General features: G+C 42.1%; 2 protein-coding genes across 2 annotated transcripts in view; both read left to right on the top strand.

Annotated features, from left to right (window-relative positions):
* The window catches only part of LOC116677326 (multiple epidermal growth factor-like domains protein 10), a 44,162-nt gene extending 31,952 nt beyond the window's left edge, over positions 1–12,210 (top strand). Inside the window, 11 exon segments of the mRNA XM_032507887.1 lie at positions 474–602; positions 793–921; positions 1,419–1,547; positions 3,603–3,731; positions 6,229–6,453; positions 7,962–8,077; positions 8,283–8,430; positions 9,458–9,505; positions 10,216–10,422; positions 11,169–11,293; positions 11,295–12,210. Coding sequence (XP_032363778.1) covers positions 474–602; positions 793–921; positions 1,419–1,547; positions 3,603–3,731; positions 6,229–6,453; positions 7,962–8,077; positions 8,283–8,430; positions 9,458–9,505; positions 10,216–10,422; positions 11,169–11,293; positions 11,295–11,330 — 1,421 coding nt within the window. The 3' untranslated portion in view covers positions 11,331–12,210.
* A 4,329-nt stretch (positions 12,211–16,539) lies between these two features.
* Positions 16,540–26,847, top strand: LOC116677320 (very long-chain acyl-CoA synthetase). The gene is made up of 10 exons (XM_032507881.1): positions 16,540–17,106; positions 18,752–18,955; positions 19,522–19,680; positions 19,997–20,121; positions 22,115–22,309; positions 23,215–23,305; positions 23,512–23,710; positions 24,752–24,849; positions 25,355–25,485; positions 25,570–26,847. Exons 1-10 carry the CDS (start codon positions 16,629–16,631, stop codon positions 25,744–25,746), a joined length of 1,857 nt encoding a protein of 618 aa, XP_032363772.1. The 5' UTR covers positions 16,540–16,628; the 3' UTR covers positions 25,747–26,847.
* The last annotated feature ends 1,084 nt before the right edge of the window (positions 26,848–27,931 follow it).

A 27,931-nucleotide genomic window follows, 5' to 3' on the forward strand; every position in this document is an offset into this window, starting at 1 on the left:
TCCGTCATAACAGCAAGGCTGCAAGGTCCAAGCTTCGTACACGCCCTAAACGCACCTGCGCCAGCCACTTCATGCCGCACGCTTAGATCGTTAAAATAGGGCAAAATAAGTCATTATATCTACATAATTAATGATTATGTATTTAAAATCTAATTGTAAAAGCACCAATCTTTGATGGGACATAATGACCCATACACACATTACATTTCACTACAACTATATTATACACCATAAATGTTTGAATCCAACCCGAATCAGAAAAGGATTTATTGCCAAGTACTGTAAGTACCACTTAAAAGGAGTTTGCCTTGGGAGGGATTGGCCAGAACCCTTCCATCCCGCTGCAGGGTCCCAACATTTGATGTTGCACACTACGCCACAAAATTGACCCATGAGGCCGGTATTAATACAAATGGCCAAATGAAGTGAGAGTACTGTGCTGGAGAAGGTGACCCGTGAGTGTTGGGTTGCAGTGTGTCCCAGCGGCCGCTTCGGGAAGGTCTGTGCGTGGAGCTGCAGCTGCACCAACAACGGCACCTGTAACCCCATCGACGGCTCCTGCCAGTGTTACCCCGGATGGATCGGCAGCGACTGCTCCCAGCGTGAGTTCACTCATTAAATTAACAGATAAGATGGCTGTGATGGCTTTTATAATGTTACTATCTGGTAAAGTACATATATATATAAACGACTTAACTTTGACCTTTTGAGCTTTTAGCGGTGACCCAGTATGACTACAGACTACAAGCACTTAGACTGTGTTGTGCTGTGCTGTGTTGTGTTGTGTTGCAGCATGTCCGCCGGGTCAGTGGGGGCCCAACTGCATCCACACGTGTAACTGTCACAACGGAGCTTACTGCAGCGCCTATGATGGAGAATGCAAGTGCACCCCCGGATGGACCGGCCTCTACTGCACACAGCGTCAGTAACACACACACCAGGCACGCACACACAGACAGATAACACTCACAACACATGCATACACAAGGACACGCACACACACACTACACACACACACCAGCCACGCACGCACAAGCACATACAACACTCACAACACATGCACACAAAACACACACACACACACAGATGCAGTTAAATACATAAAATCATGGGCCGTTGGCATGCAGCAGGTCTAACATATGAAGCATACCCCTCTGCTCATGGATCAATGTAACAGCATCTTTGTCATATATGTTTGCTGCTTATGATAGCAGACAGAGCACACACACACACACACACACACACATGAATACATGCACATATATTACAAATACTGTAGTAGATCCGCTCTATATGATCAAACTCAGATGTTTCATTGATTATAAAAAGTCCATCCTTTTGACCCATATACTGTACTCCCCCAGTCTTTGGTGTTTACAGTCTAGTATATCATGTGATGCATGACTACTCCCTTATAGGCTGTCCCTTAGGCTTCTATGGGAAGGACTGTTCTCAGACCTGCCAGTGTAGGAATGGAGCCGACTGTGATCACATCTCTGGACAGTGCACCTGCCGCACCGGATTCATGGGACGCCACTGTGAACAAAGTATGTTCCACCGTCTGTTCTTTCTTTCTTTCTTTCTTTCTTTCTTTCTTTCTTCTTTCTTTCTTTCTTTCTTTTAAACCAACTCCTCTTAGTGCGTACAAGTTAAGTGTCTACAGCTCAACTGACTTTCACTAGAGATGGTCCCATACCATTTTTTTGCTCCCGATACTGATTCTGAGACCTGAACTTGTGTATCGGCCAATACCGTGTACTGATCTGATACCAGTGTGTCATATATTTTATTATGTCTAACAGCTGTATACTAAAATCTCTGTATAATGATATGATGTCTAACAGCTGTATACTACTATCTCTGTATGATGATATGATGTCTAACAGCTGTATACTACTATCTCTGTATGATGATATGATGTCTAACAGCTGTATACTACTATCTCTGTATGATGATATGATGATCTCTAACAGCTGTATACTACTATCTCTGTATGATGATATGATGTCTAACAGCTGTATACTACTATCTCTGTATGATGATATGATGATCTCTAACAGCTGTATACTACTATCTCTGTATGATGATATGATGTCTAACAGCTGTATACTACTATCTCTGTATGATGATATGATGTCTAACAGCTGTATACTACTATCTCTGTATGATGATATGATATCTAACAGCTGTATACTACTATCTCTGTATGATGATATGATGTCTAACAGCTGTATACTACTATCTCTGTATGATGATATGATGTCTAACAGCTGTATACTACTATCTCTGTATGATGATATGATGTCTAACAGCTGTATACTACTATCTCTGTATGATGATATGATGTCTAACAGCTGTATACTACTATCTCTGTATGATGATATGATGTCTAACAGCTGTATAGTACTATCTCTGTATGATATGATGTCTAACAGCTGTATACTACTATCTCTGTATGATGATATGATGTCTAACAGCTGTATACTACTATCTCTGTATGATGATATGATGTCTAACAGCTGTATACTACTATCTCTGTATGATGATATGATGATGTCTAACAGCTGTATACTACTATCTCTGTATGATGATATGATGTCTAACAGCTGTATACTACTATCTCTGTATGATGATATGATGTCTAACAGCTGTATACTACTATATCTGTATGATGATATGACATCTAACAGCTGTATACTACTATCTCTGTATGATGATATGATATCTAACAGCTGTATACTACTATCTCTGTATGATGATATGATGATCTCTAACAGTTGTATACTACTATCTCTGTATGCTGATATGATATCTAACAGTTGTATACTACTATCTCTGTATGATGATATGATGTCTAACAGCTGTATACTACTATCTCTGTATGATGATATGATCTGTAACAGCTGTATACTACTATCTCTGTATGATTATATGATATCTAACAGCTGTATACTACTATCTCTGTATGATGATATGATATCTAACAGCTGTATACTACTATCTCTGTATGATGATATGATGATGTCTAACAGCTGTATACTACTATCTCTGTATGATGATATGATGTCTAACAGCTGTATACTACTATCTCTGTATGATGATATGATGTCTAACAGCTGTATACTACTATCTCTGTATGATGATATGATGTCTAACAGCTGTATACTACTATCTCTGTATGATGATATGATGTCTAACAGCTGTATACTACTATCTCTGTATGATGATATGATGTCTAACAGCTGTATACTACTATCTCTGTATGATGATATGATGATCTCTAACAGCTGTATACTACTATCTCTGTATGATGATATGATATCTAACAGCTGTATACTACTATCTCTGTATGATGATATGATGTCTAACAGCTGTATACTACTATCTCTGTATGATGATATGATGTCTAACAGCTGTATACTACTATCTCTGTATGATGATATGATGTCTAACAGCTGTATACTACTATCTCTGTATGATGATATGATGTCTAACAGCTGTATACTACTATCTCTGTATGATGATATGATGTCTAACAGCTGTATAGTATTGTCCCCACTTCAACTTCAGAACTTAAATACTGTATCTTTTCTTATTTCCAGAGTGTCCACCTGGTTCCTATGGTTACGGCTGCCGTCAGGTCTGTGACTGTCTAAATAACTCCACGTGTGATCACATGACTGGTACATGTTACTGCAGCCCGGGCTGGAAGGGAGCTCGCTGTGACCAAGGTGAGGACACACTGCGATAAAAAATGGAATCAGTCCATGTTGCATCATGTTCATAAAGGAAGAAATGCATCCTCGAATCTGTTTTTTGATAATAGTTGCAGTATTCAGATTACCTGGCTTGTCCAATCATTAGCCTCTTTCACACAGCCTGTTTAAGGCGGGAATGCTGCACCTTTATTCAGTTGTTTTTCCACGTTACCGCTCTGTTTAAAAGTATGAGGACCTCCTTTACGGCAGCAATGCCCAATTTCTCTGTAAAAGAGGCTTTTGACAGTCATCTCCTCTTTTAAAAAAACTACTTTGTCAATTTTTCTTTGTTTTAAATAGACTAAAATCATTTAGACTAGGGGTGTCAAACACAGTAAAGTTAATGTGCCACGTCTCCCATATCCAGTGGGCCGGACCAGTAAATCCTCTCCAGACGGATCAGAAACTATTATATATATATATATATATATATATATACATATGTATATATATATATATATATATATATATATATATATATATATACAGTGGGTACGGAAAGTATTCAGACCCCTTTAAATTTTCACTCTTTGTTTCATTGCAGCCATTTTCCAAAAATCAAAAAGTTCATTTTATTTCTCAGTAATGTACACTCAGCACCCCATCTTGGACAGAAAAAAACAGAAATGTAGAAATTTTTGCAAATTTATAAAAAAGAAAAACTGAAATATCACATGGTCATAAGTATCAGACCCTTTGCCGTGACCCTCATATGTAACTCAGGTGCTGTCTATTTCTTCTGATCATCCTTGAGATGGTTCTACACCTTCATTGGAGTCCAGCTGTGTTTGATTATACTGATTGGACTTGATTAGGAAAGCCACACACCTGTCTATATAAGACCTTACAGCTCACAGTGCATGTCAGAGCAAATGACAATCATGAGGTCAAAGGAACTGCCTGAAGAGCTCAGAGACAGAATTGTGGCAAGGCACAGATCTGGTCAAGGTTACAAAAAAATTTCTGCTGCACTTAAGGTTCCTAAGAGCACAGTGGCCTCCATAATCCTCAAATGGAAGACGTTTGGGACGACCAGAACCCTTCCTAGAGCTGGCCGTCCGGCCAAACTGAGCTATCGGGGGAGAAGAGCCTTGGTGAGAGAGGCAAAGAAGAACCCAATGGTCACTGTGGCTGAGCTCCAGAGATGCAGTCGGGAGATGGGAGAAAGTTGTAGTAAGTCAACCATCACTGCAGCAATCCACCAGTCGGGGCTTTATGGCAGAGTGGCCCGACGGAAGCCTCTCCTCAGTGCAAGACACATGAAAGCCCGCATGGAGTTTGCTAAAAAACAGCTGAAGGACTCCAAGATGGTGATAAATAAAATCCTCTGGTCTGATGAGACCAAGATAGAACTTTTTGGCCTTAATTCTAAGCGGTATGTGTGGAGAAAACCAGGCACTGCTCATCACCTGTCCAATACAGTCTCAACAGTGAAGCATGGTGGTGGCAGCATCATGCTGTGGGGGTGTTTTTCAGCTGCAGGGACAGGACGACTGGTTGCAATCGAGGGAAAGATGAATGCGGCCAAGTACAGGGATATCCTGGACGAAAACCTTTTCCAGAGTGCTCTGGACCTCAGACTGGGCCGAAGGTTTACCTTCCAACAAGACAATGACCCTAAGCACACCGCTAAAATAACGAAGGAGTGGCTTCACAACAACTCCGTGGCTGTTCTTGAATGGCCCAGCCAGAGCCCTGACTTAAACCCAATTGAGCATCTCTGGAGAGACCTGAAAATGACTGTCCACCAACGTTTACCATCCAACCTGACAGAACTGGAGAGGATCTGCAAGGAGGAATGGCAGAGGATACCCAAATCCAGATGTGAAAAACTTGTTGCATCTTTCCCAAAACGACTCATGGCTGTATTAGATCAAAAGGGTGCTTCTACTAAATACTGAACAAAGGGTCTGAATACTTATGACCATGTGATATTTCAGTTTTTGTTTTTTAATAAATATGCAAAAATTTCTACATTTCTGTTTTTTTCTGTCAAGATGGGTTGCTGAGTGTACATTACTGAGAAATAAAATGAACTTTTTTGATTTTTGGAAAAAGGCTGCAATGAAACAAAGAGTGAAAAATTTAAAGGGGTCTGAATACTTTCCGTACCCACTGTATATAGTCAGCTTGATGTTGGCTAACACAAGTTGCTTCTGCTATGACAGCATTCTAAGGCCATTGTAGGGGGAAAAATCCTGTTGTGGACCCGGGAGGGAGGGGGAATATTTTGAGAAAAAACTCTGAATTTCTAAGATTGATGGAAAAATTTTGGATATTCTCTGTGATTAAAGTGGTACATTTGGATTTGGAATGAATTCCTTCTCTGTAATTTTCACAATTTGCAAAGTCCTCCAGTGGGCCTGATTGGACCCTTTGGCTGGCTGGTTCTGGCCCACGGGCCGTATGTTTGGCACCCCTGGTTTAGTCAGAACAGACTCTAAGGCCTCTAACGTCCTGGTGTGTGCAGCGGGTGTGGTGGTGGGCAGCCTCAACAGTTTGACCAGCGCAGCCATGCACGTGGACACGTACCAGATCGGAGCCATCGCGGGGATCATCGTCCTGGTGCTGCTGGTGCTCTTCCTCCTGCTCCTCTTCATCGTCTACAGGAAGAAACAGAAGGGCAAGGAGCCGAGCATGCCCGCTGTGAGCTACACCCCGGCTCTGAGGGTCCCTGCTGACTACAGCATCGCAGGTACGTCACCGGCTCAAACTGCACTCAGATCAGTCCCGTGTACCGTCCCACTGCAGCTGGAACACTTTCAAATGTTTTTCAAATGTCACTTTGACATGAAACTTTAGAGCCAGGGATCAAACCACCAACCTTCGAGGCAGTCACTCTTACCAGCTGAGAAACAGCCGTTATAGATCACTGCCATGTAGTGATGGTCAGATGAAACAAGCTGACTTTCCTTTAACCGTTTTCTTTGAACAGAGAGTGCCATCTAGTGGGCTCGGAAATTAAAGACAGTGGTCTGCGAATCACTACTGCCATGTGACCCAGATAATATAACAACAAGAATACACAGCCTACGAAGTAAACCACACATCTTTATTAGCATAAAACATGTTTCCTAACTGTTCCCCTCCTTGTCATTTTTGTTTCTATGAACGTGTATAAGCTCAAATGCCAACAACTAACAACTGAAATAATAATAAAAATATATAATCAGACCAATAATCGGACCATCAGTCCTTTCTCCTTGATTGTCGTATGGCTTTTAAATGGTCTCTTAGATAGATAAGCTAAGATCGACTTGAGGGACACTGAGGAAAGTCTCTAATCACAGCAGCTCCAAAAACAGTCCCACATCAGAATCAGACAAATACACATTAAATAGAGGAAAAACTATTCAAAACGTATTATGAGAAATAGAATAGGAGTTATAATAATATTAATAGTAATAATATGTACACTATAAATACCCTAATAATAAAGAGACAGGTAAAATAAATACAGATGTACAGATGAGTTAGGTGCCGATGAATAGAAAATTTCATTTTGCATTATTATGCACAGTGTAGAATATTGTCAAGTGAAATAGAATATAATTGCTGCCTCAGCTAGCAGTGCTACTATGTCTCAGGATTGCAGTACAATGAAAGTATTCACGCTAAATGACTCATAGTCCTGTTTACCAATTCCAGAATAATGCTATGAATGCTACTTTTCCTATAACAGCACTCAACACAAGAGGCTGCTGATCTCTGACAAAAACATAGTTTCACAGTAAGCCAGGCATTATAGGGGGAGTTTAAATTAAAAATAAATGATGAAAACATACTTATGCCGTATGCATGGGTGGCTAGGCTCTGACGTTAAACTGCAGCAAACATGCATCTCCTCAAAATGTAACAGCGGGCCGGCCTCGCCTGGAGAATCCCTAAAGTATATCTTCAGACTGGGAAACACATGGTCTGTTGTGTGTTTCCCTCCAACATTTAATATCGATAGAGATCACTGATAGTAAAGACAGCATGAAGCAAGTTGGCAAAAGGCTTAGCCATCTCCTCCTTCTCAGTAACACACATTGAAACAGAGCCTCTGATCACTGCTGTCTCTCTATCACAGGGAATGAAATTATGTAAATATGGCCACCACACATGATATTCCCATAATCAGTAAATTAAAGACTGCACCCACAGTCTCTGTAACCTGATGAACTTCTTGGTAAGAATACTTGTCTCCTTGTTATTTTTCAGATGCTCACGCTCCGGCATGCGAGGCCCTCCCCAGCAACTACTTCTCCAACCCCAGCTACCATACTCTGACCCAGTGCATCGGGGCCCCGCATCTTAACAATGGCCCATATGGAAAGGTAGGGTGGTGGACTTTGAGACCGTATGGAAACAAGCCTTTTAGATGGAGAGTAGTCCCAGGCCAGGTTGGAGATATAATCTCTCCAACTAGTCCTGGGTCTTCCCTGAGGCCTCCTCCCAGCTGGAGACGGGGCATCCTTACCAGATGCCCGAAATATGTATTAATTCATATTCCATGTGATGTTTGTCCCTTTAATGTTGCAGGCCAAGAGCAGCCAGCTGTTTGTGAATATGAAGAATGTAGATCAGAGGAAGAGGGCGACTCTAGCGGAGCACACTGGCACGCTGCCGGCAGACTGGAAACAAGAAGACTGCTTCAATGAACTGGGGAGACATTAACATTACCGCCACTGTCCCACTATACATCATCACTCTTTGATGTTTAGTGGATTCCAAAGAAATAGCCCATGGAATTTTTTCAGGGGAAATTAATAACTGCTGAACATGCCTGAATTCATGAGTTGACCAACCATAGCACAGAAAAGGCACAACATCACAAGTTTCAAACTCAACTTCTCTAAAGGCCACAATGGAAAATGAGAATGCAGGTTTCCCACAGCCTGAATATGAAAAGCTTCTGAGGGAATTTCTGAGTCTAAAAAAAACAGAAATCAGCTTTGAGTGTTGAGTAACTACAGTCTGAAAACCAGTTTCCTGTCTTTTTGGCAAAATGTATTCTGAAACTAACGGGCCCTAGAGTATTAAAGCTGTAAATGGGGCGGCTGTGGCTCAGCGGTAGAGTGGTTGCCTGCCAATCAGAAGGTTGGTGGTTTGATCCCTGGCCCTGCAGTCCCATGTCAAAGTGTCATTGGGCAAGACTGAACCCCGAGTTGCTGCGCGTCGGAGTGTGAATGTGTGTGAGTGTGTATCTGATGAGCAGGTGGCACCTTGTACGGCAGCCACAGTGTATGAATGTGTGTGAATGGTGAATGTTTCCTGTAGATGTAAAAGCGCTTTGAGCAGTTTTTAAGACTGGAAAAGATATATAAATACAGCACATTTAAATGTAAAGGATGTTGATGTCATTCTCACAGATGAGTTTAATCTATAGCTCTCTGGTGTAGTGATGTAGTGGCCCCTTACTGTAAAAATATTATTATTTTTTCTCCTCTGGATTGCCTTAAAAAAATCAATAATAGTAGACGACACTTTCAACCCGCAGAAACTTGCAGTCAGTAGTCCACGGATGGAGATGTGTAGTAATCACCTTACTGGCAAATCAGTTGTATTTGCATTTAAATTAGCGCAGATGGGAAACCTTTGCCCTATTATAACCACAGTTCTTAATTTAGACTGATGTGAAGAACACTTTCTTTAGAATCCCAGCCTGCGCTCTTCCATACCTTAACATGACCTTTTCCATTTGGTTTTCATACCAGGAGCCTACGGAGTAGACAGGAGATACATGGGAGATCGCTACGAGGTAGGTCCTGCACCTGGAAGTTGCAGAGAAACTCCTGCACACTGTCTAACTTGCAGAAATATATAAAGTTGGCAACGGTGTTGATGGGGGGTGCTCTTTTTTTAAAAACATGGATGCTTCTTATTTTGGAGTTGTTGTCGCCTTTTTTTCGAAGGCTTTCTTTGGACAATTTTTCATTGGGTTTTAGACGCTTTTCCCGACATTTGTCAGCTTGGGATATTTTTGTCAAATATTTTCACATTATGTAATTTATTTCTAGATGAGGCTATGCTAGTGCTCTGGTATGATATATATGGATGGATGTCGATCTCTGCATAATGATTGCACACAAAAATATATAGAGAGCATTTGTGGACTAGCGTATTTCCAAAACCTACTGATGACTTATCCAATAATAAAGAAAAGAATATCACAATAAACACAACAAGAGTCCTCACAAGAAAATCAAAGGGCAATAACGTCATACTTTACATTACTGTTTGTGTTAAATAACACTAAAATGTGTAAGAAAATAGAAAATGTCAACATCATTTATATTACTTTATGACTCCACACTACTATACAAGCCCATGTGATACCGTGTGGGATGGGCCACTTAGGGCATGACACGTAAATAAAAAATTAAAAAGTCTTATCATATACAAATACATCTTGAAGTGCTTATGTGATTCCTGGAATTGAGCTCTGACTGTTTCCTGTGCCCGTGCCATCCAGATCTGAAGGGCACGCCGTATCACTCCAGCTCCTGTTCCCTTGAAAGCTCTGAAAACCCTTACGCCACGATAAAGGACCCTCCCCTGCTGACAGCCAAAAACATAGAGTGTGGCTACGTGGAAATGAAGTCCCCGGCCAGACGGGACTCACCTTACGCCGAGATCAGCAACAGCAGCCCGACCAACAAGAGGAATGTGTACGAAGTTGGTAAGGAGCTAGTCTATATCGACAACCTTTTATTTCCGGGTGCTGAATTATACGTATACGATGTATTTCAGGTGCTGAACAACCCGGCTGATTTCTGAGGACTATGGTTACCTGGTCCTCAGATCTCTGCAGGGTAAATCCAGACAGCTAGCTAGACTATCTGTCCAATCAGAGGACTATGGTTACCTGGTCCTCAGATCTCTGCAGGGTAAATCCAGACAGCTAGCTAGACTATCTGTCCACTCTGAGGACTATGGTTACCTGGTCCTCAGATCTCTGCAGGGTAAATCCAGACAGCTAGCTAGACCATCTGTCCAATCTGAGGACTATGGTTACCTGGTCCTCAGATCTCTGCAGGGTAAATCCGACAGCTAGCTAGACTATCTGTCCTATCTGAGGACTATGGTTACCTGGTCCTCAGATCTCTGCAGGGTAAATCCAGACAGCTAGCTAGACTATCTGTCCAATCTGTGGACTATGGTTACCTGGTCCTCAGGTCTGCAGGGTAAATCCAGACAGCTAGCTAGACTATCTGTCCAATCTGAGGACTATGGTTACCTGGTCCTCAGATCTCTGCAGGGTAAATCCAGACAGCTAGCTAGACTATCTGTCCAATCTGAGGACTATGGTTACCTGGTCCTCAAGTCTCTGCAGGGTAAATCCAGACAGCTAGCTAGACTATCTGTCCAATCTGAGGACTATGGTTACCCGGTCCTGGTTAACTGCCAACCTGTCTTTGATTTCAGAGCCGACTGTGAATGCCATCCAGCTGACTGGAGACAGCAACGGCCGGTTTGGTCAAGATCCGTACGACCTACCGAAGAACAGCCACATCCCCTGTCACTATGACCTCCTGCCAGCCAGGGAGAGCCCCCCCCCCACAGGACAAGGAGCTGGACAGTGAATGACGGCACAGAGACTCAGCACAGAGACCAGGTCTCACCTCCAGTCTGCAGCTCCGGCAGCAACAGGCACACTATACACCCACAACATGCTTTCACTTGTTTTCTCGCTGTTATACGACTGTATCATGTACCATGACTTCTTACTGAACAAAGTGGGTATACAAGAGTTTGAAGGTTAATTTGTGTGGGAGCTACGGTCTGAGTCTGCTTTGAACAAAGACGGTTATCTGACCACTGCTAACAGCAACTCTTCCAGATGGCCCCACTCAGCGGGGGGTTAGAAACAGCCTGCTGTCCTAGACTCTGCCCGCCGGCCTCTCTGGTCTCTCTCCAACAACTCGCAGCCTCGACACGACAACTGCTACTAACGGGGAAGCAAGTGCAAAGCATTTCTGGGTTTTATCACTTGGTTGTATATATGGATGAAAAGTGACCTTTCCACACCACCGCACACCTCGCACGCAGAAGTGGACGTGATTGTTGGATGTATCGGAAGGTCACTGGTTGCGTCAGAATTCGCATGCTAAGCACTACGTACCCAATGGACGCACCAAAGCTGTCATTTTCAACGTCACTTCCTGAGGGCCTCCTTGTCGTTGAAGACGAGTAACCATGGTAACTGCCGCCAGATAACACTTAAATTACTTAAAAAGGAAATCAACTAGAGCCACAGTCGCAGAGGAAAAAATCACAATCATGTGTAAAAAGTAAATGAAGCTCATTGGCCGCTGCCTATGAGCGTTATGAACGTTGTTGTTACTACCGCATTGCATTGTGGGATACTGATGCTGGCGTAGTGTCCAGTGTTTGCATACTGTAACGTTTCACTGGAAATAGTATGCAATTCACAGACTATTGGTTTCATACTAAGATTTTGGACGTACGTAAATCTCACATACCGTTTTAGCTTAGGCTGCTAGATGTGTTAGTGTGGAAGTTTGGACCCAATCAAGGCCTTGGTCTCAGACGCTGTTAACTGATCTGAGTGCTTTGTTTCACGCATACTAAAGCCTTTGTGTAAAAGATTCAATACCATCCAATCTCTATTTTTGTAACAACTGTATTTGAAACATGGCTAATTGGACTGAATATTAGCAATTGTATCAAATATTAGATGTTTGTTAAAGTTCCATTAAGTAGAGTATTAGAGGCAAGTTGCTGACCGTCAGTGCTGGGTTGGTATTTAAGTTAACCAAAGGTACAAGTTCCATTAAAATACTTTTTTTATCAGCATAGTTCAAAGATCTGCAAGTTGTTTAAAGGCACTGTGATCAGATCTTAGCCAGGTATAATGTCTGCTGTGTGACCCCCGCTTAAAGAAAGTCTCCCAACAAGGTCCCTACAGTAGCCTAACGTTAGCCTAGTTAGCAAGTCTGCAGACGCTTTCATGTGTCATGTGACCCTCCAAACCAATCAAGATAACACAAGAAGCACTGGGATGTTACTCAGTAACGACACTGAACACACTTTATTTTTAAAGCTTCAAATTGGTATTGGTAAAATGGGTCAATGACTGAAGTGAGGCTACAGTCCTCATCAGTTTCCCTTTATCCAGAGTTGAATGCAATGTTTTGCTCATTGTGTTGCTGTACTGACTAACTTTGTTGTATGCATGTATGCGTGGTATTGAAAACATTATTTAAAGTTCTATGTAAAAGGAGACGGAGCATGCAGCATGGTGAACATGTCTACCACTAGGTGGAGGCAGTTGTAGGAATCAACCAATGAGTGGATGATTCCAGTTCTGTTACCAAAACTGGGGCTATACATCAGTAGTTCCCAACCCTGTTCACCCGAAGTACCCCTTAACAGACACAAGTTAGACCACGGACGGACCCCTTTTTGATTTTCCTTTTTGATTTTATATTTTTTATTTGTTTTATTTCAGAAAGTTTATGAAACCCATTAAGACCCAAACAGTCATTCATAATACAATGACTGGGGGTGTGGCCTTGACCAACTGCCACTTTGCTCGTTTGAAAGCCATGATGTCTCTCTCTTATGGGTGGGCAAACATTGCCCCTTATGACCTCATAAGGAGAAAATTCCAGATTGGCCCATTTCAGCTTTCCTTTTCAGAGCACGATACCCAGGACATCACCAGGCTGGAGGAACGCATATGATAGTTAAAAACGTCATAAAGTGACATTTTCATGCCATGGGACCTTTAATAATGGGCGACAGACAACAAGAGGCCATCTTCCACTGCAAGAACTTGACCCATTACCTTCTTGACCATAAGCTCCTTCTATTTTAAACTTCTAAGAACCTTGTAAGGTACCTAAGTACGAGGCTCTTCATGAATATGCGTTGTTGGGACATTTCATATGTACACTTAAAAGAACAGAAGTAAGCAAATTTAGGGACATACAACAATGGACCGCTGATACTGTATTTGACTCTTATTTGTGTAAAGATGTTTACTCGGATAATGAGTCTAAGGCAGTGCTAGGAGAAGTGAGCCCAGATAGCGCATGGAAGTACTTCATAGTTGGTTTGATTTTGCTCCTCTGTGCTCATATTATCTTAGTTTTATTATTTAAATGTTGCCCTGCATGCTGAGCTGTGTGAGTCTGGTTTCTAACTGAGAAGCTCTCCTAAAAACACATCCTTTACCACATATTAATGAGGGCCTGGGCATGCTGGTTGGTTTTTCCTCTTTTGGGTTGTCCAGCTCCATGATGTAGTACTGTGGGGGTTACCACACTAGTTCTCGACTTAACAGCGCTGCTGATAACCCCAGAAAGTTCCTGATCCTAGTGTCCAGATTCGTTCCCTAAGCAACAATCTTAAAATGATGTATAGTTTCTGCAGTGGGAAAGGGTTAATATTAACGTTCTCTGCCCCCCCCAGCTCCCTCTCTCTCCTCATATACTGATGAGGTTCTGCACATGTTGGCATTGGGTGTTCTGGTACCGAGTACACTTATGAACCACCCTATGCTCGGACGTGGTGTTGTTTTACCAGATCCATGACCAGCACAGGAGTCCAATACCAAAGCACCACTGGATCAGATCAGGCCCCCTCTAGGTTTCTCCATAGCAGAACTAGGGTCCAGTCTGTCTCTCAGGCCTTCTTAGGGTGAACTCACACATAGCCCAGTTTCCTCAAACCATGCCAGAGCCCAATTGTCCCCCCCCCCCCCCCCCCCCACCACAAACTCCCCTGCTGGCCTGCACTCACACTGCAATCAGACACAGGGACATTTAGCGATCCCACTGATGCGTACCATGCCCGAGTCCAACTGAACCGTTCCCTGGCCCACACAAATACATACGTATATGCTGCATCCAAAATGCATGTCATAAAACAAAATACAACAACACACACCTGGTTTTTGGGAGGTGCCTGGCTGAGCCCGTGTGAGCTCCCTCCCGGGTCTCGCTCCCGGAGGGGCCCTGGCGATCAGTCTGGTTCATGTAGGGTTAGTCCTACATGCATGTTTGCATGTCCTGGGGCCGGGGTCCCAGGGACATGCAACCCCCTCCAACATGTTAGAAGGCGAGTCTAGGAGGGAATTATTCTGTTTGTTTTTTGTGTCTTCTTTATTCAGAATTGGCTAAAATAGCAAACAGTCTTAAGCTATTCTGAGCTCATTTGAAATGTTTGTAAAATAATGTATATAGTTATGACAGTTCTGTTAAAAATATTTACATCACCCAGCGTCTTATGTCCAAAATGTTAAAAATACTGGAACAAACGTGGCATTTGGTTTAGCACTGAATGATTATGAAAACTGGGAAACTCGTCCTACGTATACTGCAGTTCTTGTGTAATCTTTCTCTTTCTAGTCTGCCAGAGGACTGTGTCTTTATATGACCACTAATGCTCGGGATGTCCCCGAGATTAACAAATACCTTCAAATTCTTGACTCTTCATCGTCTCTTTAATCCTCCAGTTCCAGAAGAGGAACCATTTCCACTCCAGCTGTCACTGCCCACCTAAGGTGCCAGTGATGTAGCCCCCACCACCGTGGGATTCTAGTATGCTTTTTGGTTTTTTATTATAGTGCTGTTTGTGCAAATGCTTTGGAATAAAATGACATAATATGATGAAAACGTTTGGCGTCTTGTAATATTTTATGAGCAGATTTTGATTCTGTTCAGCACGACAGTTTCCAGCTGTTTCCTGCAGCCGTCAGGCTGAACAGGAAGTCACAGAAACACTCACATCCTGTTAGCTCTGATTCTGATGTATCAAATGTTATCAGACCCGTATATCAGCTTGTTACATTCTCCAAGGGTTTTTATTATGACAGATTAGCTGTTAAAATGCAATGTGCATTACAATGTACATTATGCAACATTATGCAATGTGTTACTGATGTTAATAATATAACAGACTGGAGATGATCTGTTACTGATGTAATAACAGACTGGAGATGATCTGTTACTGATGTTTAATAATAACAGCTGGAGATGATCTGTTACTGATGTTAATAATAACAGACTGAGATGATCTGTTACTGATGTTAAATAATAATGGAGATGACGTTACTGATGTTAATAATAACAGACTGGAGATGATCTGTTACTGATGTTAATAATAACAGACTGGAGATGATCTGTTACTGATGTTAATAATAACAGACTGGAGATGATCTGTTACTGATGTTAATAAATAACTGGAGATGATCTGTTACTGATGTTAATAATAACAGACAGGAGGATCTGTTATAATAATAATAACAGACTGGAGATGATCTGTTACTGATGTTAATAATAATAACAGACTGGAGATGATCTGTTACTGATGTTAATAATAATGGAATGAACTGATGTTAATACTGGAGATGATCTGTTACTGATGTTAATAATAATAACAGACTGGATATGATCTGTTACTGATGTTATAATAATAATAACAGACTGGAGATGATCTGTTACTGATGTTATAATAATAACAGACTGGAGATGATCTGTTACTGATGTTAATAATAATAACAGACTGGAGATGATCTGTTACTGATGTTAAATAATAACAGACTGGAGATGATCTGTTACTGATGTAATAATAACAGACTGAGATGATATGTAAACACCAGAACAGCCTATGAATCATATAAGTTTCTGATGTGTCTGGAGTGGTTTACTGGTCTGGCCCACTTGAGATGTGTCCCATTAACTAAAATGTGTTGGGGGGGGGCTTGTGCCCCCTTGCAGCCTTCTAGCCCCGCCCCTGGGTTGCCAGTGAGGCTGGCTGCTGAGAGATTGCATAATGCCCGTCCCATCCGCTTGCCTGCGGGTTTCCTGAAGCCAGCAGCGGCTGAAGTCCGCCCGGCTGTCCCAGCGAGGGGTCACCATGTTAGCCGCGGCGGTAAGCAGCGTGTTGGCCGGGCTGCTGGCCCTCGCCGTCTGCCTGAGGCTGGCTCTCCCCTTCTTCTGGCTGGACCTCATGTACTACTGGAAACTTCGGAGGTGCGGGAAGAAGTTGGCGGCTCGTATGCAGCGAGGAATCCTCACGTATCTCGACTGTTTTCTGGACCAGGCGAGACAGACGCCGAACAAAGCCTTCATCATCTTCGGAGAGCAGACCCTGACGTACCGGGACGTGGACCGGAGAAGCAGTCGGTTCGCGAGCGCGTTCAGGACGGAGGGCTCCGTGAAACAGGGAGACATTGTTGCGCTGTTGATGTCCAACGAGCCGGACTTCGTCTGTGTGTGGCTGGGACTGTGTAAGCTGGGCTGCGAAGTGGCCTTTCTCAACGGGAACGTTAAAGCCAGGTCCCTGGTGAACTCCGTCCGCAGCTGCGGGGCCGCGGCGCTGGTCGTCGGCGCAGGTAACCTTACTGCTCGGTCCGAGAACTCTGGTAGTCTGGAGCAAGTATTCACATCCTTTACTTCAGTTAAAGTACTAATACCACACCGTGGAAATACTCTGTTACAAGTTGAAGTCCCGTATTGAAAATGTTACTTAAAAGTCTGTTAGTTTGGGCCATCATTAGGGAAATGTAGTCCAAGCAAGGGCGTAACTTGGTGTTCAACATGGGGGGGGGAGGTCCCAACACATGTCTGCATGGGTTGAGAAAAGTGACAAAAGTGCCATAACTATTGTAGGAAAAAAACTTGATTTGACAAGAAAAGGTGACAAGAACTCCTTTAAGATTGTATAAAAAATCTGGAAAAAGAGACAAAAACATTAAATAAAACGTCAAGAAAAAAGTGTGTCAGAAGAATTCAAACCTCCTTAAAGACAACACAAATTCAAAAAAAAGAGACATAAACATTTAAAAAAAAACTTCGGTAAAAGCAACAAAAAGTTCGGAAAAAAGCCCCGGGGTCCCATTTATTAAACTGTGTGTAGGATCCTTATTAAAAGTGGACGTGTACACGCCCAGAAGCAAAAAATGGCATACGCCCCCAAAAAAACTCAGATTCATAAAACCACAAGTAGGCCCATCTGTAAGCAATGTTCCCTTCATAAATCCAGATTACCCACTAGTTATGGTTAACATGTCCAGGGTGGGTTAAGAGGCTGATCAGCCTCTTAACCCACCCTGGACATGTTAACCATAACTAGTCAATGCAAAGCATCATGAATGCTTGTTACTGACCCTGGTGGTTGTTCAGAGATCTCTCTTACTACTGGACCAATGTTCCTGTCACTCACTTAGACACACAACATGGTAAAGTAGGGTCCACGTTGGAAGGAGCAGAAGTGGCTTTGAGCTGCATTCATTGGAAAGAGTGGAAAATAGATTTACATATGGAGTTAACAAGATGGAATTGTAATGGAGTAATTTACCAAGAATGATTTCCAGATGAACACCAACCAACGAGCTTTTCGCTTCATCTCAAGAGATGGCCAAATGATATTGACTTTATGATCATGGATGATGTTATGTTGACCACAACCTCACACGGCCAATCAGGTGTGTGTATGGTTGGAAAAAAATACATATACTGTGCAATTAATGAAATCAAGCATTATGTTTTAACTCTTATTTGTCTTGTGTTGTGAATGAAGAAAAAAGTTCAAACAAGAATGATATGAAGGGAAATTTAACGAGATATGGCTGGGCAAGATATGGATATTATATCACCATCGATATATGAGGCTAGATATCGTCTTCAATTTTGGATATTGTAATATGATATGACCCAAGTGTTGTCTTTCCTTGGTTTTAAAGGCTGTTAATATTTTGTGAAAGCACCAATAGTCAACCCAACAATATCGCCACAACATATTGATGTATTTGGTCATAAATATCATGATATTTGATTTTTTTCCGTATCGTTCAAGGTTGTTTCACTGTTGATTTGTTTAACTGTTTCACAGTTTTTTAATCGTGATTTTAATATTGACTTAAATAATCAGGATGTTGGTTTTATCCATAGTGGAGCAGCCCTGCTCTAACATGAGCAGGGAGCGTGTGCACGTTTATTATATTATAAAGTGACATATCTTTGTGTGTGTTTGTCCAGATTTGGTGGCTTTGGTGGAGGAGGTGCTACCTGATCTGGAGCAGGACAACATGGCGCTGTGGCTGGTGGATCACACGGCACCGTCAGACCAGTTCACCACTCTGCTGGATAAGGCGGAACACATGTCTGGAGAAACCTTACGGGACCTTCCTAAAGTTGACCTCATGTCCAACTTTCTCTTCATTTTTACTTCAGGCACCACAGGTAATACATGAGCTGGGATCCCTTAGTCATAACACAGCCATAAGGCCCATGGAAACCGCTCCAGTAGAGATATTATTGTCGTTATAGGAAACGCTGCTTCAGTATCTGCCAGTGGCTTCACCTTATCTTTCTCACTAGTTGGAGTTTGCTCCGTTGTCGTGGAGTTCTAAATGTTCAGATAAGACTTCTTAAGTGTAGGCCTGGAACAATAATTACGTAATTGTCAATAAATGATTATTGGTCAGACTATAAATATACACGTTCATGGCAACAAATGGGGGGGAGGGGGGTTCAGTTAGAAAACATGTTATGATAATAGAGAGGCGTTGTTTACTTCATTGGCGTGTAATTGTGTAATTACATCATCTGGGTCACATGACAGTGATGTAACAAAAAGATGTATGATTCATATGAAACCTTAATTTAAAAAGTAATAACAAAACGTGTGTATATATTTATATGACATAAATATAGCAATTGGAAGTCGCTATTGATAAAAGTGTCAGCTAAATGACATGTCATGCATGTGGAGCGTTTCTTGAGTAAGCGGAGCCGTTCTCTTCCAGGTCTCTCCAAAGCAGCTCGGGTGGGTCATCTCAAAGCCATCATCAGCATGACCTTCTTTCAGATGTGTGGAGCCACATCTGATGACATCATCTACATCACCCTTCCTCTCTACCACATGTCTGCTTCCCTGTTAGGGATCGGGGGATGCATACACCTTGGTAAGAACAGCATGACAAACATACGTCGTTCCTTTACATTCAGCTCGTAAAGAGGTCCAGGACAACGCTGGACGGCACACACGGGACGGCGGATGTGCTTTTTATTGGCCTTGAAGGAATTCTCACTTCCTCACATAGCAGGGAGGAAGTGAGGGGTTCCATAGCTGGAACAAAGCCGAGGAAATGTCTCACTACCGCTCATTCATAGATTGTGTTGTTGACTTGTAGAATGCATTGAAAATCTGACTTTTTAGCACAATATTGTCTAACGCTGTTTGCTTTCCGTCTTCGCTGTGTCTTCTCCTTTGGACCACAGGCGCGACGTGTGTGTTAAAAAAGAAGTTTTCTGCCAGTCAGTTTTGGTCGGACTGTGTGAAACACAACGTGACGGTGGTGCAGTACATAGGAGAGCTCTGCCGGTACCTGTGCAACCATCCCACGGTAAGACCGCCAACAGCCAACATATGGATTTAGGCTCACCATAGATTAAGGCCCGCCTCATTGTTTTTCAAACTGCAAATATGCAACTCTCAATTTGGCAGATTCAGCAACTTTGATAGCGGTGTTTTCATATTCAGCCTGCTTTTAACCCTTGCGTTGTCTTCCCGTCAAAATTGAAAATCAACACAAAAAATTTCATTTTTTGATGTTTTCAACACTACGTAACACTAACTTATTAACTTTAGTTTACAGGTATTTTTGAATTCATGGTCTATAAACCTCATTTATAGGTTATTATCCCTAATGTTTGAGTTAGAAAAGCAGAAAATAAGAATTATTTAGACTAAAATTAAAGGAATGGATGTTGATGATAATCACAGACTGGAATATGTCAACTTTTACTCAATACTATTTCAAAACCACTTCAATTGGTTTTCAAATGCTATAAAATTGAATAAGACGCCGCAAAATTAATGAAAGTAGAGATTTGTACTTGGTAAAGAGCATTGTGTGGAATCAATCATGTTATTTTGGGGAATTAAAAAGAACATTGATGTAGGAAAACGGGGCAATTTAACCTGAGGACATTAGGGTTAAAAATGTATCAGTGTTTTTCATGATTTGCTAAATTCTATGATTGCTAAGTAACTTTTTTACTGCTTTATGTCGACCAAACTGTAAGTTTGAAGGCTGCGTATATGAAACATGCAACAACAAAGTCAAAGATATTTGACTTTTTCGATGATATAACGGCATGTCCCTATCTCATGTCTGGCCTCTTGATGAGATACTCATTTTCCAGCGTGGCCCCTAGAGAAGTTGAGTTTGACTGTCCGCCCCAGAGACTGGAGCGTTGGGGTTATTAGTGATGGGTGGATGGAGCCTAATGAAGCTCTGAGGCTGTCTTCCTTTTTTGCCAAAATAAAACATGTTCAGTGCTCCCAAAAAAATACTATTATCATATTAAACTGGGCCTACAATTACATGTGTAAGCCTTTTTAGTGCATGAAATACTCAGCTATTGAAAAAGCCTAATCATAGTTGGTATGATTTTATAAATCATCTTTTAAAGAGACTGTAGGTAGGACTGTTAAGATCCAGGACTTAGCTAAAGAATTTGAAAATCGAAAACTTCTTAAATAACCTGCTTCATGTAGTACTCAAATATGGGGTAAGTTTCAGCAAATATGACAGAAAGTTAGTTTTATGTTAGTTTTGTAAGTCATATATATATATATATATATATATATATATATATGCAGTCTATATATTGATAAGTCTACTGCATCTTTAATGTTAAATATACATGTGGTATTGTGTGTATCTGTGGATGGCTACCTTGATGACTACCTTAACAATAGGCCAGTAGACCTATCATCAGTGGGGATTTATATTTGCCAAGACATTATAATTTTAGATTTTTTTTTTAAATTAACAATATTTTGGAGGCCCCCCTGCATTGACTCTGAGGAACTCCTTGGGGTCCAGCATAGTTTCCTAAAGGGTAGGACTGTTGTTTCAGAGGTAGAACATTGTTTTCTTAGTCTACATATTCCACGTCAGGAATTGCTGCGTGGCCGCCGGATTTCACTCTTTTTGTCCGGATGTCCGTCCTCGTCCTCTGTCTCTGTGTTGGCGCTCTAACCTGTGGCTGATTTCTGAGGACTATGGTTACCCGGTCCTCAGATCTCTGCAGGGTAAATCCAGACAGCTAGCTAGACTATCTGTCCAATCTGAGGACTATGGTTACCTGGTCCTCAGTCTAGCTAGCTGTCTGGATTTACCCTGCAGAGATCTATCTGTCCAACGTAAACATGTTCCACCAAAACAACTTCCTTTCCCACTTAGCCAAAGATTATTGTGATTGGTTTAAAGAAATAAACCAGAGCAGGTTTTCTCCCATCCCAGAAGGATGTGTGGACTAGTCAGACCTTCCTCCACAGCGCTGTGGAGGAAGGTCTGGCAGTTTGAGACTAGTGTTTTCTTAATCCAGGTTCCTGAGGAGCGAGCTCACCGTGTCCGGCTGGCAGCAGGAAGCGGCCTCAGGTCAGATGTTTGGAAGGAGTTTGTCAAACGATTTGGAAAGATCCAGATCAGAGAGGGCTACGGCCTGACCGAGGCCAGCGTCGGCTTCCTCAACTACACCGATGAGGTCGGACCAATCGGGAGGGCCAGCTATTTCAACAAGGTCAGGAATTAAAGGGTTAGAAATGGTTCCCCTGGACCTGGACCCTGCCACACTGGATCATAGCTTGTGTTTTGGTAAACTGCTTTGTCATATTGGCAACATCTGTACCAACTTTTATTTAATTACTTATGGCCAAGTCTCATCCCCCCCGTCAGAAATTAGATTAGATTAGATTAGATTAGTTCAGGGGTCTTCAACGTTTTTTGAGCCAAGGACCCCTCAGCTGAAATAGAGACGGAGCAGGGACCCCCTAATACATGTAGACCAGAAGATGTCTGTTAAATGGGCCAGAGGTGTCTAATAATCTATTATAAGTGTCTAATAATCTAATAATCCCAAATGGGATGGGCCAAATGTTTAGCATGACACAGAAACTCAAATCCCAATTCCAATGAAGTTGTCGTGTAAAACGTAAAGAAAAGCAGAACACAATGAATGGGAAATCCTTTTCTATATATATTCTAATGAATACACTACAAAAGACAAAATCTTTAATGTTCAAACTTTTTTTTTTTTTTTTTAATATTCACTCATTTTGAATTTGATGCCTGCAGCACGTTCCAAAATATTCTGCAATATATTGCAATTTATTACTTTTTTCCAACATGAAATGTTTCCTTATTTCAAATGATGTCCCCCAAAGAAAAACTTTGTGAACATCTGTTTTATCTAAAATGTTGTTTGTTTATCTCACTTCAATGGTATTGCTGCAAAATGGGACAAACTGACCAACACACACAGCATATAATAAAAGATCCATACAGTATTGCCACAGAAAATATCGCGATACTATGCATTGTCTATCCCCCCCACCCGTGGTATGTTCTGGACGCCGGAGGTTTCTACCCGTAGGTTATTGATAAGAGAGCCTGGGATTGGCTAACTCTTGTCTTCTTCTCTTTCAGCTGTCTATGCCCTTTGAGCTGCTGAGATATGACCCACAATCCTTTGAGCCAGTCCGGACCGACTCTGGAAGATGCATACGAGCACAAATCGGTAACATGAACGTCTTTAGTGCAGAGATCTTCATCAGGGGTCCTCAGAGTTAATTACCGTTAACTTAAAAAAAAAAGAAAAGTATACAATATGTAGTAGGGGGTCCGTGCTCGGTCTCTCTTTCAGCCCCCTGCCATGGTGGATTGCTGTATGTACAGAGGAAGAGCTCACGTGTCCACTTAATGTACTTCCTGTTTCATGCACAGGAGAGGCAGGGCTCCTGGTCGCCCCTCTGACAGCTATGAACCAGTTCCTGGGCTACGCTGGGAACCAGGTCCAGTCTGAGAAGAAGTTGCTCCGGGACGTCTTCAAAGCTGGGGATGTCTATTTCAACACGGGAGACCTCCTGGTCCACGATCACAGGGACTTCCTTCACTTCCATGACCGCATCGGAGACACCTTCAGGTACCGGTACTGCCTGTGGCGATCACACTGTGCTGATGCAACCTTGTTTTCCTTTGGACAGTTTGTTGAGAAGGCTGTTACACACTTCAGATGTTTTGTAGGTGTCCTATTGTATTGAAACCCTGATTAGGCATTTGACATATAGAATATTTAGCAATCAGTAGAACAGTAGCATAAATATTTTCAGGAAATGTTTGAGTTCACTTCTGTAGATTCAGTCCGTAGTGTGGTTGTGGGGGAACTTCCAGTTTGTGAACTCATGCTGTGTAAGTAGAGACAGTAGTACCCAGGTCTCATTCAGGTCAGCGTCCAACAGAACCTCATAACCTTTCCAGGCAGAGGGGTACGTCCCCTCTGTGTCTCCATGGAAGACGGGGGGCATAGCAGCTGCATGATCTCTGGACTGTCTCTCCTTTTGGAGGTCAGTGGGCCTGCCACACTCTAGCATACCTCCCACAGAGAGAGAGACAGAGAGACAGAGAGACAGAGAGACAGAGAGAGAGAGAGACAGAGAGAGAGAGAGAGAGAGAGAGAGAGAGAGAGACAGAGAGAGAGAGAGAGGCTGAACTAGGCTTTAGTATCTGATACTTCCCAGAGAGAGAGAGAGAGAGCTGGAAATTAAAAGAGCGTGAGTTTAAATCTACCTTGAGAGGACGGGACCTTCAGGGACCTAGGATGCCCCCCATTCTTTACTGTGTAATGGTAAATGAGTTGTGCTGCTGAGTTTTTCCTCAAAGCTATAGTACGTAGTTTCTGTCTCCCCGTGAAGAAAAGTAATGAGAACAGGACTGTTAGGGTGTCCACATGATCCAGGACTACAGAACATGCTGATTGGTTCACTGTCTCTAGTCTCTAGGTATTTAAATTGGGTTTTGAATGACGAGGCATTTTTCGATCCTTAATACTTTAGAGGTAATGTGTATTGTATTATAAAAGTATTGAGTTGAATGGCCAGCCCTAGTAATACTATAACAGAGCTGGATCAGGACTTGTCCCCAAGTGGTCACAAGAATCAGTTCTATCTAAGTCTGTGTCCTACAGGTGGAAAGGAGAGAACGTGTCCACCACAGAGGTGTCGGAGGTCTTCGGTCTTCTGGATTTTATCCAGGAGGCCAACATCTACGGAGTCACCATACCAGGTCTGTGAAATCTCCGTGTTCCACGGTGATTTCTAATGCTGCAGAATCTACAGAATCAGAATTGGCTTGAATGGCCAAGTATGTAATCAATTCAATTTTATTCAAGGTGTCAAATCATGTTAAACCATGTCATCCAACCTGTCCCATATCCATATTGTAAGGTTGACATTTTGTGCTTTCACAAAATGTTTTAACAATTAGATTTTTGATATATAATTATCAGTAATGTGGATTTAATGACTATGTGGGTAAAGGCAAATAATAGACAGATACAGCAGTCTGGTAAGTTTACAAAATGACACCACTTTACTGTAATGCAGCCTTTAAAACCAGAAAAGACAACACTTTATTACAATATCCAAAATCTAAGACGATATCCATTCTCATATCATGATATCGATATAATAGTGATATATTGCCCAGCCCTACCTGCTTTGCATGTCTGAGTTTGCTCTTTATGCAGAATGACTTCTTCTTTGTGACTTTTTCCAATGTGTGTATGCAGGATATGAAGGTCGCGCAGGCATGGCTGCTATCGTCTTAAAACAGGATCACAAATTAAACGGAACCAAACTCTACAACCATTTAGTAGAAACACTTCCTCCATACGCCTGGCCGCGCTTTCTCCGAATCCAGGTAATCCATGCAGCTGTTGATTACCTTATGTATTTCTAAGTGTAAAGTCCTCCTGTTCATTTGGATCCCTGCTTGTGTCTCCAGACCTCTCTGGACGTGACGGAGACCTTCAAGCAGCAGAAGGGGAAGCTGGTCCAGGAGGGTTTCAACCCGGACGTCACCCAGGATCCTCTGTACTTCTTAGACGTCTCCCAGAAGGACTATGTTCTCCTGACTGGACGTCTGTATCAGGACGTTGTGTCTGGGAAGACCAAATTATAGACGTGTTGGGACAGGTTCATGCAGGAGTACAGCGAAAGATAAGCCACATTTCCACTTGACTAGACTTAAAACCCTGCCTCCTAGCCCCTTTAAACAAACATGTAGCAACCATTTTCACAGTTTGCATCAGGGATGTATAATATTATCCGAAATTGAGTCTGTTGAGTTCAATGGAGTTGCTCTCTTGGCGCATACCCCCCAAACGTTTCTAAGCGTCCGGGTTTAATTTTGGGAAAATGTGACCCACTGAATCTGTGCAGTAGTATTTCTCCGCTGACCCACCAACTTTACATAGTGCTGATGTCACAGGTTTTTTCTCAGCTCGAGGGAAGGTTATCAGATATGAAAAGTGTATGGATTGAAAGGAGTCATGTTGGCGATGAAGAGCTACAGGATAGTGTAGGTATAGAGTAACATCCTCTCTGGCTGCAGGGGGATTTCTCCACGCAGTGGCCACTGGAAAGAATTTGGCTGCAAGGCTGAGTTCCCTTCCTGGACACCTGGTTTGAATACGTCAACGTTATTTTCTTCTTTTTTTTTACTAATAATTCAGCCATGGCTTTAAGCACCTGCTCTTCAGAAATGGTCAAGACAAGTGGCTGCTTTTTATTTATTATTGGACCTCAGCACTACCAGCACATGTTTCACATTAAAGAGCAATATTCTATAGTTTAGTTTAGTGTAAATGTTCATACCAGGGTTTCTGCTGGGTCTTAAAAAGTCTAAAATGAATTTATAAAAAAAAATTTAGGCCCTAAAAAGTCTTAAAGTCCTAAGTAACTTTCAACTGGTCTTAATTATCTTATGTCAATGTAACGCTGCCTCTAAAGAAATGTTCCTGCAGCGCTTTCCAATGTCTCTGTTTAATTCTGTGGTGTTGTAGTCCAAATAAAACTCGCTGTATTGTGACTACAAATGAGAGCAGCATGCTGCAGCCGATCCAGACCCCAGTCCTATAATGCCAAAGAGGGAACTGTTTCAGACAATACTTCTGGACTAGGACGTGTGACTATGATGTCGTGATGGTCTTAAGTGTCATTCATAATGGACTTAAAAAGGTCTCAAAAAGTCTTAAAGTTGACTTGATGACACGTGCAGAAACGTTGTTGTAATGTCTGGACTGTCCTCTTTAATTAACTGCACAGAAACAGGAGCAACCTTAGCCTCTACGGCTAATGTCTGGCTGCAGGCCCCGGCCATCTGGTTGGTTCATGTGTGCAGTTATACAGCGGTGGAAAGTTCATCTACTCCAGTACTGTACTCAGTCCAAAGGTTGAGGTACTTGTACTTCACTTGAGTCTGTTCTTTTCATGCCACTTTCTACTTCTACTCCGCTACATTTCAGAGAGAAATACTCTACTTTTTACTCCTCTACATTCATCAGACAGCTTTAGTTCCTAGTTCCTTTTGGTTCTAGTTCCTAGTCCCTGTAGTTCCTAGTTCCTTTAGTTCCTAGTTCCTTTAGTTCCAAGTTCCTTTAGTTCCTAGTTCCTTTAGTTCCTAGTTCCTTTAGTTCCTAGTTCCTTTATTTCCTAGTTCCTTTAGTTTCTAGTCCCTGTAGTTCCTGGTTCCTTTAGTTCCTAGTTCCTTTAGTTCCTAGTTCCTTTAGTTCCTAGTCCCTGTAGTTTCTAGTCCCTGTAGTTCCTAGTTCTTTTAGTTCCTAGTTCCTTTAGTTCCTAGTTCCTTTAGGTCCTAGTTCCTAGTCCCTGTAGTTCCAAGTTCCTTTAGGTCCTAGTTCCTTTAGTTCCTAGTTCCTTTAGTTCCTAGTTCCTTTAGTTCCTAGTTCCTTTAGGTCCTAGTTCCTAGTCCCTGTAGTTCCAAGTTCCTTTAGGTCCTAGTTCCTTTAGTTCCTAGTTCCTTTAGTTCCTAGTTCCTTTAGTTCCTAGTTCCTTTAGTTCCTAGTTCCTTTCCACATTAAGATTCCTGCACACTAACCCTGTGTAGTTTCTATAATCTGATGTCTTATTATAAAGTAACCTAGCAACAATATAAGGGCTCCAGGTCCAGCTGAGATGATGAGACCATGAAACACACAGCTGCTTGGATCCTTCACTCTTTCTAACATCTTCTAATGCTTTAACTACATTCTCCGGATGTTACACAGACTTTTACTGCAGTAACATAATTAATGCTGGGGGGTTGCATGATGGAACTTTACAGTGAACACTCATTTTGGCCATTTAAA

Source organism: Etheostoma spectabile, unplaced genomic scaffold (assembly GCF_008692095.1).
Source record: "Etheostoma spectabile isolate EspeVRDwgs_2016 unplaced genomic scaffold, UIUC_Espe_1.0 scaffold00004876, whole genome shotgun sequence".
Classification (NCBI taxonomy): Eukaryota; Metazoa; Chordata; class Actinopteri; order Perciformes; family Percidae; genus Etheostoma; species Etheostoma spectabile.

Coding starts and splice junctions, on each gene's coding strand:
- LOC116677320 (XM_032507881.1), top strand. CDS start 16,629: ATGTTAGCCGCGGCGGTAAGCAGCGTGTTGGCCGGGCTGCTGGCCCTC. Junction 17,107..18,751: donor GGCGCTGGTCGTCGGCGCAG/GTAACCTTACTG, acceptor GTGTTTGTCCAG/ATTTGGTGGCTTTGGTGGAG. Junction 23,711..24,751: donor CGCATCGGAGACACCTTCAG/GTACCGGTACTG, acceptor TGTGTCCTACAG/GTGGAAAGGAGAGAACGTGT.